Source organism: Monodelphis domestica, chromosome 7 (genome assembly GCF_027887165.1).
Source record: "Monodelphis domestica isolate mMonDom1 chromosome 7, mMonDom1.pri, whole genome shotgun sequence".
NCBI lineage: Eukaryota > Metazoa > Chordata > Mammalia > Didelphimorphia > Didelphidae > Monodelphis > Monodelphis domestica.
The window spans coordinates 153828450-153840130 of NC_077233.1; the positions used below are offsets into that span (position 1 = coordinate 153828450).

The following is an 11681-nucleotide window of genomic DNA, read 5'->3' on the forward strand; positions in this document are numbered from 1 at the left end:
AGAATTGGGAACTCAAAATTGTTTTAAATGAGTGTTAAATCTGTTTTTACATATAATTGAGGGGAGAAAAAAATATTATTCCCAAAACAGAAAGCTACTACATAACACTTGCCTCTCTCCTTACTTAATTGTATTCCTCTGAGAGATAACCCAAGAGAGTTCCTTCTAAGTCTGGCCCTGTTTTATTCAGTGATGACCTTTCAAGCAGTGGCATTGTCTCATAATTATTTCCCTCCAAAAACCGATATTGTACTCCAAGGTTGAAGGTCTTACCTATTTTCCAATTATCTTTTTCTTCTAAAAGTTAATTTAATATTACTATGCTTGAAAATTATCCCATGTATATTTTATTTTGATTACCATAACTAATTATAATTCTTTCAATACAATAATGTTGCAGATGATGAAGATAATGGGGACCAAATAAGCAACTAACTCAATCATTACTCCTCTTTTTTCATAACAGAAATGATGCTCATTTTCATAAAGAGTTATATTTGTATAAATGATTCACAATATTCATGTGACTACAATTATTAAATGGAAATCATGAAGAAACTGAGAAAATGAAGGGTTTTCCTGGATTATCTCATCAAATTAAAGGCATCTGGAGAAGAACACAATATAAATATCCAGGAGGGTTTGAGATTAGTCAGGAATTTCTAAAATCAGAATACAAGGACTTAGCAAAAAAAAATATCTCTTTTCTCCCCTTTTCCTACACAAAAAAGCATAATAATTAGCCCCTGCCCCAACTCATACTTAAGCAAGTAAACTCTGAGAATGTGAAGATACTCATTTTAGCTAATGTTATTGCATTTCTTATGTCTGTGTTTGTGCATCTTGATTTGCCAGATCCAAAGAAATGGTAGTATTTGTGACTAGGAAATTATTAGATCTAGCAGAGGAATTACCTTGCATCATTAATTGTACCCCAGCATCCTTACATCACGTTCATATACACATATCTGTAGTTGAAGATGAGGATGAAAACTTGCAATCAATCTAACCCTTTTTTGCTCATGTTAACTCTACCAAAATGAATAATATATTCATGAATGTCTTGGATCTTTTGCTAAATCATCAATGCTATAAGTAAAAGAGATAAGAGAATGAATGGAGGGAATGAAAGTATTGTGTTAGAATTCCTTCTGCTAGGGCTTTCTAAGCATCCCAAAATTGAAATTTTTCTCTTTGTGTTATGCCTAGGAATATATCTGGTCATTTTGCTAGGGAATTCCTATCTTATTATATTGAGTATTGTGGATTCCAACCTTCACACCCCCATGTATTTCTTCCTTAGTAACCTCTCCTTCATAGACATCTTTGGTACATCCTCTTGTGTGCCTTTAATGTTAGTCAATTTTCTATCAGTCAGAAAAACAATATCCTTTGCAGGATGTGCACTACAAATGTATCTCACTCACGCTTTGGGAACAACGGAATGTGTGCTGCTGGCCATGATGGCTTATGACCGGTATGTGGCCATCTGCAATCCCCTGAGATATACAATCATCATGAATACAAGAGTCTGTGTTCAGCTGGCAGCCGTGAGTTGGATAGTTGGTACCATAAATTCACTGGTACAAACAATTCTTGCATTAAGGCTTTCCTTCTGTGGAAATAACATCATTGATCATTTCTTTTGTGAAATCCTGGCTCTCCTGAAACTGGCCTGTGTGGACATTTCCCTCAATAATTTTGTCATGATGGTGGCAGTTGTGCTGGTCACAATGACACCAGTGCTGCTCATTTTGATCTCTTATATGTTTATCCTTGCCACCATCCTGAGACTCAATTCAGCTGAGGGAAGGAAGAAAGCCTTCTCCACCTGTTCAGCACATCTAGCTGTGGTCATCATATTCTATGGGACCCTTCTCTTCATGTACTCTAAACCCAAGGCAAAGGACTCAGATTCAGACAAAGTAATTGCCTTATTCTATGCTGCAGTGACCTCCATGCTGAATCCCATTATCTATAGTTTGAGGAACAATGAAGTTAAGGCAGCAGTAAAAAAGTTGATATTCTCTATTAGAACATGAAGCATACAACACTGTTTTCTCTTTTACACATCCAATATATGAATAAAGAATAGACATTCAGAAATCTTTGACATCATAATCAGTGTTGATACTACTTATCCCTCCATCAATATCCATTCTAGCTACATTATGCTATCTTAGTCATTCTGTGTCATTCATGAAATAAAATTCTTAGAATCTTTTGAGAGGGTCTTTATGATAGATTGTGATGAGGGATATTTTGCATTTTATTCCCCATACTAGGCCATTCATTGGCAAATGGCAGGTGCTTAATAAATGCTCCCTGATTGATTGGTTACTTTCCATAATTTTTGCCAAAGTCTAACGTAGAATATTTACACAATAGTTTGTAAGTCTTCCTCAATTGTTTTAGAATACCCCTCAGACTCTCCACCTATTGTCATTAAATCTCAAAATATTTTTGGTTCCCTGTTCTGCCACTGAAGGACATTTTCAATAAGATAATGCCCTTCATTCTAGAAAAAAGTACCTCAAAGTGATGCTGACCACTCCTCTGCCTCTTCCCATATGCACTGTTTTTTTTTTCTGACTCATACATCACTGCATAGTGAAATGAGCATGTATCTCTACTTGCTGTCTTTGATTTTCCACAAATTCTGAATAAACTAAACATTTGAAGATATGGAAGACTGTTTTTCTAATATCCAGAATCTGACCCAAAATAAAATGTGTTTTAAAAGAATAAAGTCACTAAGCATTTCCCATACCAGAGTTCTCATGTCTTCCTACACCAGTGACTGCTACATAATATCTTTGTTCCAGGAAAATATTTTGTCCTCCTATTTTCAATATACAGAACTCTTGTCTGGATGACAAACTAGATGTCCCATCAAAGTCATACTTTTTCAAGAAAAGATCCTTTTCTCTATATTTGACTTGAGGATGCATGACATCTAGAGACAATTAAGAATACCAAGAAAATGATTGGTTAGGCATATGCTTTTATGCAACAAAGTATGTCCAAAGTAAAATTTGACTTCTACACAATAATAAAGTCTCAAGTCAATATACAAATTGATGTTAAATGTGTTTTCAAAAAACTCACAGATTCTATTTAATAAATACTTGCGAAGAAATGTGGCCTTGCAGTACCAGATCTCAAACCATGCTACAAAGCAGTGGTCATCAAAACAATATGGTACTGGATAAGAGACAGAAAGGAGTATCAGTGGTATAGACTTGGGGAAAGTGACCTCAGCAAGACAGTCTATGATAAGCACAACGATCTTGAAGTAGTCCAAAGCAGATGAGATAGAAAAATTGAAATAGATAAAACAAATAAAAAAAAACCCTCTGACAGCACTTTTTAAGGAACATACCTGGCTTTCCACCCCCAGGATGTCAAGCTGTTTATGCAGATAAGAAACTAGTCTCTACTTAGCTTGGGGGCAAGAGACAAAGAGGAATTTCAGAAATATCAAAGGATCAGCGAACTAACATTTGACTAAGTGAAGATAAACACTCCTTAGATAACAACCCCAGTAAATCTATGGATTGTCTCCTCATCTACAACCTTGCATTCCTGTGTTAAAATTTGTTTGTTGTCAGAGCCTGTATGTGAAGAAAAATAACTTGTATCTTGTAACCTTATATAAACTGTCTCTTAATGTCAAACCGACAGTCTTCCATTAGAGAATTCTGTCCCAGCTGGTAAGTTCTTTATTTCTCTCTTTTATTAATAAATTGTGGTTCCAATAACTGAAATTCTAGGTGTTTGAACTCATTTGTGCAGTGTACCACTTCAGTTGGAGGTCCCAGCGAGATCTCGAGCCCCAGGACCAGGAGGTAAGGACTTTGGAGAGGGCTGCTGTAAGAGTGGGTGTTTGTGTGTGTGTGTGTGTGTGTGTGTGTGCTTGCATGGGGGAGAGTTCTCTAAGCCCACAGCATATTGCTAAACGGCTGGTGTTGTAACCCAAATTATACTTGGGTAGCTTTTGCTAAGCCAGGGCCTGTGAAGGAGACTTGAACTCTTATCCCCTTCGGGGGTGTTTCTGAGTGCAGACTTGGGGAGTATGCAGTTCCAACTCCCACGAGGGTTTGGGTCAGAAATCCAAGGAAGAGAATGGTATCCTCTCCGGAGTCTGCCCCTGGTTCTGGTATTTGCGATTTTGAACAAAATTTAGACTGATTTTGGAACCATCTGTTCTGTTCTGTTCTCTTCTGTTCTAGTAAGTTAGCTCTGTTTCTCTAGAATTCTGTTTTGTTTTGCCCCAGGGCCTGCTTGCTTGAAGGTTCGGTCTTGAAGTTCTGTTTGAGCCCTAGAGTCTGGTTTGCCCTGCTGTACTGTTTGGCCATGGAGTTCTGTTCTGTTCTGTAAATCCAGATTCAGTAGAGGCTGTTAGATTGCTGGACACAGCTTTAGTTCCACAGTCAGGTCACTAAAGAGGCGTCTTTCAGTGACTTCTAGGAAACTTTGGGTTAAAAGGCATATGAATGTGTGAGAGAGTGTGTTCTGTAGGTTTCTGTTGAGTCTTTGTTGTTTTTGTGTGGCTAAATTAAACAAAGAAAGAGGCAAAAAGAGTTTAAAATGCAGAGGGGAATGTCTTTTGTAGTGGCTGTTCCCTGCTCCCTCCAACTGCATTCCAACAGTGCAGGCTATGGGGGAGGAGCTGTGCCAGCTCCTGCAGAAAGCTTCCAAGCAGGAGAGAGAATCTGAATAGGAAGGTATTTACAAGTTCCTTCCTTGAGAAACCCAGTCAACCTCAGGAACAGCTCACCTCCAACCCCAACGGGGAGCAGATAGTTTTGTCCAGATACTACAAGATCATTTTGTTAGAAATCACCATCAAGAAGAGAGATGGATCAGCATGTAGAGTTCAGAGAGAGCTAGGGAACAAGAAAGTTAGCTCAGCCAATCAGAGGGCTAGTCTCAGCAGCTTAGCTCAGAGCAGCTTCCTCAGTTAAAGGGGCAGTACGTTGAAACTGTTTTAATGAATTTTCTCCCTGCAAATATTTTTTCTTAAGAATGGATCTGAAAAACACCTATTTTTTCCTTTCAAAGTATGCTTGTCACAGCATTGTATGTTACTGTTTATCTTTGTCTTTGTCACAGTCTCATCTCTATGTAAAAAGGGGGGAGGTGCAAGCTTAAACTTCCCACAGTGAAAAAATCCTCAACAGAGGACAGAAACCTGTTCAATGATTTTTTTTTTGTCCTCTTTCTTCCTTTGGATGAGCCCCCAAGGGAGTGAAAGAGAGAAATTTGGAGCAGAAAAGGGAGATTTTTACTCCACAGTTAGCAATTTTCACTTAAAATTAATTCCAAGGGTCGATGTATGCAACTTGGGAGGATTGCTAATGATTTTGATATGGTATAAATGTAATGTATTGTGGTTACTGTTTGTCGGTTAAATGTGAAATGTTAGCCAGATCTTATTGAGCACAAAAACTCATGGTTAGAGGTTTGTTTTGTTAAACCTTGCAATGCATAATGGTTTCAGTGAATTTGAGAATTGTCTAAATGTGATTAATTGCCAGCCTGACACAGAGAGGAATGTTCATTCTATAAGGACTTTCGTCCTTATAGAAATTGTACTGGCTACGTTATAGATGTAAAAGTCATTCAGAAAAAGTTGTTATGTTGTTGAGAAGAACTTATTCTAGAATTTAAAACTGGGGTTTTTTCAAATCAGATTTATTTTAATATGTGCTGTCAGAACTAGAAATCATGTGACACACAAGATGTTTTCAAAGTAGTTCATCTGTGCATGGGATTTAATAATATAAGTGTTAAGAATTTTGGTCTTTTTCAAAAGAGAGAATTTCTAAATGGTGTTGTCTTTGACTAAGGTTATATGGATTGTTTTTTTAAAATGTGCACAATGCATAGGAAGGAATTTGTGATCTAGAGACGAACATGTATTCAGATAAAAATTCCTGGAAAGTAATGGAGTGAATACAAATTATGTGTGCATTTGTACTATAGAGAGAATTAAATTTTCCACCTAAATAGGTTAAAGGTATATGATATGCAAACTGTATGTCCTTAAAAAGACAAATTTGACCAGCCCTGAAATCAAGAAGGGCTTGTCATGAGGATTAAATAACAAATTATAAATTGGAATAATGTTGATGGAATTTAATTAGGTATGTAGCAATGTTTTGAGCTAAAAGAAAACTAAATTGGAGGTTCTATTCTATTTTAGACAGGTTTGAGAGGAGTACAGGAAAATGCTTTGCACTTCAGTTTGGTTACACTGAAGCATTGTTAAAGGACTTAAAGTTAGTTGGAAGTTTAGAGTTCAAACTGAAATCTACTGAGAGTAAATTATTATGAAAGGGGTTTGATACATTCAAATTTTTAAATTATAGTAAGCTCACTGGTTAAAGAAGGATGGGTCAAGTTTGCTAAGTAATAAAATCTAAATCAAGCCAAGCAGCCTTAGGATAAATTGCTCAGAAGTTATTAACCCTCCCTTGCACACAGGAAGGAGAAAGACGTGTTTCTAATTGTTCCACACTGATACTTAAGGACTGAAATAGGGACCTCAAAGAGTTGACAACCACTGTGTGATAGAACTTAAAGATGAGTATATTTTAATTGTAGATTTCAGAGGTTTTAAGGTGCTCAAGCAAGCAAATGTTGCCAGCCCTGTCTGACCAAGAAGCTTGCTTGAAGCTGTGGAATCTTAATGCAAATATTCCATGTCCAGAATGATAAAATGAGTTGAGTGATATGTAATTGATAAATTACCTCACACGAATTTTGGGGATATGTTGGCTGATATTTTTATTATATTTTGATCTGTATAAGGATATATATTGCAAACAGTAGCCAAGGAGTAGGTAGGATGTTAAAGATGGCATATATGTGAAAATGCTTGCTCAGAATGTTATGAGTTGCTGCTAGAATCTGTGTTTTAAGTATCATTTGGATGTGAACAAAAGTTCATTGTGAACCTGACTGTGCCATAGATTTTGTTCAATACTCAGTGGTTACCTCAGTTTACCAATTTGTACTATGAACTGAAATTTATAACTGATGTAATCCTTTAAATCAGAATTTGTTTGGGTTACCAATTAGCAATTGAAGTGATACCAACAGTATGTTTGTTTGACTTGACCTGGCTTGTCAGAAAAAGTGGGATGGTGTGTTGGATTTGAATCTGAAAGAAAGGGACTTTGATCTAAATTCCATAAAGCTTTAGTATGTGGGTTTGTAAAGGAAGAATAAAAGTTGTGTTCTGCTTTTTAAGCAGAGAGGTTTTGAAGGAAGAGAGACAGACAGACAGACAGACAGACAGAGACAGAGACAGAGAGAGACAGAGGGAGAGGGAAGGTGAAAGAAAACAGATAGATGTTCTACTTTTATAATTGGATCCCTGACCTAGGGATAATCTCTAAAATTAATGTATGTATTGTGGGAAAATCATACATGATTCTTTAATTTGTCTGCAGAGTTACCCTGAAGTGATTCCTCTATGGCCTTGTTTTGGTCTTTCAGAGGGTCCAAGAGATTATATAGCTCTGATTGATATTACTATGCAGCTACTCAATTCAGCACTCGTGTTCTTTATTTCAGGTTTTGTGACTAAAGTGTGATATGTAAATTATTGCCAAAATATATAAGAATAATTGAATGATCAGCCTTGTAGGTATATAAAAGGTTGGTTTGAGAGTATGGAGATTTGTTTCTGGACTACTGATAAGCAGAATTTCTCTCAGCTGAAATGGGTGAGACTTGTCTTTTAAAGCAAAAGAAGGCTTCTGGGATTTAATGGTGACAAAGCACCCCAAGGAAAGAGAATGTCCTGGGATGGTTACAGAGGCATATTCTGGGCTCACCTGGGAATGGACCTGTTCTGACCATCTAGGCTGTTAATTCTTGAGTGTTACAATGATGGCATGAGCCAGTGATAGCTTTGACCTGCATGTGAAGCCACTCACTGTGTCCTTTGGGACATGAGGAAATATTTTCCTTGGTGACAAATTCCCATAATCAGCACATAATGCAAATTGTAAAATTAAAGTTTCCATTTCCCCAAACAACCTATTAGGTTAATAATTGAAAATCCTTAAATTGTTAGGTAACATACTTTGAGAAGTAGGTGAAGTTTATTCATAGATGGCTTGTATTTGTGGGCTTAATTTAGCACAGTTGAAGTTTGGATTCTGAGCTTGAAATATATCTCAAAGATTTCTTAAATTTCCCCCAGAATCTGGAGTAAAGGAATATATCTGTAAAATATTGTTACTTAAGTGTTTATAGATGTTTATGGTTAATGTGTACTTTGCAAAAGAATATTCTTTAACAGAAACATTACATATCAGCTCTGCAAACAACTCAGGAATATGATTTCCTAAAGGGATCTATTCATGACAGAAGATGATTTCTGAAAATGAAGTCTATTGGCTAAGATACCCAAATGCAAAGGTGTAATATCAATTACTCTTGTACTAATTTTCTCTGTTTCTATCTAGTGTTCTAGTTTTTGCCCCAGTCCTTGTTTCTACACTTCTATCTTGGGGGCTGACTCTCCCCCTTGTGACCTGTCTGCCAATCAGAGGAAGCAGTCGTTGGACATCCTTCAGATCTCCAAGCAGGTCCCCACCTACCTAGGAATCAGGCATTCACTGAAGACATGCCCCTAAAGACTCTGTGTCTGCAGCCTTTCCCTCCCTGTTCAAGTTTTGGCTATTCCCCTGTGGGATATGTATTTGTATGCATTTGTAACCTTGGCAACAATTCCAGACTGAAGCCCTGGACATTGCCTATAGCCAATACCTCTCTCCTTACCATAGGCAGGGACCATGCTACACCCATTATAAGCTCTGAATAAGCTACAGAATACTGAGACTATCGCCCCTTTTTCCTTCGATATTTAGAGAGGGGAGGGGATGGGATGGCATGGGGAACTGTACCAGTAACAGGGATTCCTCACTGCTGGGGCCAAAGATATCCAGAACAGGCCTGACATTCTGGCCCTCCTGGAGACTGTGTGACTCCCCTATGGATGGCTGGTCCTGCCAGCTGGCAGGATTCTCTTACCAGAAGCAGGGGGAGACAGCTAGCAAAAAGAATGCAAGACACCACACATATGGGAGGCACAAAACTGAGTGATATGCTGGACAGAGATTTTTTCTTTCATAATATGCACTGAATCTGCAAAGACATCACTTCAAGATGTGAAACATGTGCGCAGGTTAATCAAAACGGGGGACCGAGGGAACCAGGGGGCACCAGGTTAAGAGGGTTGGAGCCAGGAGAACAGTGGGAGATAGATTTTACAGAAATTCAGCCAGGGAAATATGGGTACAGGTATCTTTTAGTCCTGGTAGACACTTTTTCAGGATGGGTAAAAGCATATCCAACAAAACATGAAACTGCCTCAGTGGTAGTTAAGAAATTAATATCAGAGATCATCCCTAGGTTCCAGCTCCCTCTGGGTATAGGGTCAGATCATGGGCCTGCTTTTGTAGCTAGGGTGACTCAGCAATCAGCTAAGACCCTGGGCATAAATTGGGAATTACATTGTGCATTTCAACCCCAAAATTCTTTTTGATTTGTGTGATTTACTTGGGAGTAAGTGGATAGATCCCTCACATACCCTTTCATGTGCAACCCCAGCAGGGACTCTGTATCTAGTGGAAACCCCTGTCTATGCTTGCCCATACACAGGGCCAACATCATGCAAATCATCAGGAGAATCCTGTGGATTTTTTTTTTGCTAATCATTCTGGGATTATACAGGAATCTCTAGCCCTCCTCTGAGAAAGGATACAAGAGAGGGAACAGATTAATGCTCAATTCAGCAACTGGTATTCTAATCTTTTCTCTTGGTCTACTTGGCTGACTACCTTGATCATAGCCATGGCAGGACCACTCATATTAGTAATAGTGGGCCTCTTGATAGGACCTTGCCTTATCAACTGCCTTATGACTTTTATCCATCAGTGTCTTCAGGTAATTAAGCTTTTGGCCTTAAGATCACATTATTCTCCTCTGTCTGATGAGTCAAGGGTTTGATTCCCCCAAACAGAAAAAGGAGGGAATGAAGAAGTCCAAAGAGGGTAAGATAGAAAATTTTAAATAGATGAAACAAAATTTTAAAACCCTGACAACATTTTTAAGGAACAGACCTGGCTTCTCCCCTCCCCCAGGAGGTCAAGCTGTTTATGCAGATAAGAAACTAGTCTCTACTTAGTTTGGGAGCAGGAGCTAAAGAGGAATTTCAGAAATATCAAAGGGTCAGCAAACTAACATTTGGCTAAATGAAAATAAACACTCCTTAGATAACAACCCAAGTAAATCTAAGTATTATCTCCTCATCTCCAACCTCGAATTCCTGTGTTAAAGTTTGTTTGTTGTCAGATAAGAACCTGTATGTGAAGAGAAATAACTTGTATCTTGTAACCTTATATAAACTGTCTCTTAATGTCAAACTGACGCAGTCTTCCATTAGGAATTTCTGTCCCAGCTGGTATATTCTTTATTTCTCTCTTTTATTAATAAATTACAGTTCTAATAATTGAAATTCCAGGTGTTTGAACTCATTTGTGAAGTGTACCACTTCAATCCCAGCTTTTGGGACAAAAATCCACTATTTTAAAAAACTGCTAGGAAAATTGGAAGACAGTATGGGAAAGATTGGGTTTGGATAATCATCTTATACCCTGCACCAAGATAAACTCAGAAGGAGTGAATGACCTGAATATAAAGAGGAAACTATAAGTAAATTAGGTAACCCCAGAATAGTATACATGACAGATCTAAGGGATAGGAAAGATTTTAAGACCAAGCAAGAGTTAGGAAAAAAATCACAAAATTTAAAATAAATAATTTTGTATTACATTTATATTTAAAAGGTTTTGTATAAATAAAACCAATGCAACCAAAATTAGAAGGGAAGCAACAAATTGGGGGGGAAATCTTCATAACAAAAACCTCTGACAAAGGTCTAATTACTCAAAATTATAAAGAGCTAAATCAATTGTACAAAAAATCAAGCCATTCCCCAATTGATAAATGGGCAAGGGTCAAGAATAGGCAATTTTCAGATAAAGAAATCAAAATTATTAATAAGGAGATGAAAAAGTATTCTAAATCTCTTATAATCAGAGAGATGAAAAAAAAAAACATCTCTGAGGTATCACCTCACACCTAGCAGATTGACTAACATGACAGCAAAGGAAAGTAATGAATGTTGGGGGGATGTGGCAAAGTTAGGAAATTAATGCATTGCTGGTGGAGTTGTGAATTGATCCAACCATTCTGGAGAGCAATTTGGAACTATGCCCAAAGGGCATTAAAAGACAGTCTGCCCTTTGATCCAGGCATTTCTGGATTTGTACCCCAAAGAGATAATAAGGAAAAAGACTTGTACAAGAATATTCATAGCTGTGCTCTTTGTGGTGGCAAACAAATTGGAAAATGAGGGGATGACCTTTGACTGGGGAATGGCTGAACAAATTGTGGTATATGTTGGTGATGGAATACTATTGTGTTCAAAGGAATAACCAACTGGAGGAATTCCATGTGAACTGGAATGACCTCCAGGAATTGATGCAGTATGAGAAGAGCAGAACCAGGAGAACATTATATACAGAGACTGATATACTGTGGTACAATCAAATGTAATGGACTTCTCTGTTAGTGGCAATGCAGTGATTCTGAACAAC

The 11681-nt window shown here is 37.6% G+C and overlaps 1 protein-coding gene across 1 annotated transcript; it reads left to right on the forward strand.

The window, feature by feature from the left end:
- The first annotated feature begins 1112 nt into the window (after positions 1 to 1112).
- On the forward strand, positions 1113 to 6367 carry LOC100009897 (olfactory receptor 13D1-like). Its single transcript, XM_001362456.3, has 2 exons — positions 1113 to 2017; positions 6343 to 6367. The coding sequence occupies exons 1-2, from the start codon at positions 1113 to 1115 to the stop codon at positions 6365 to 6367; spliced, it is 930 nt and encodes a 309-aa protein (XP_001362493.3).
- The last annotated feature ends 5314 nt before the right edge of the window (positions 6368 to 11681 follow it).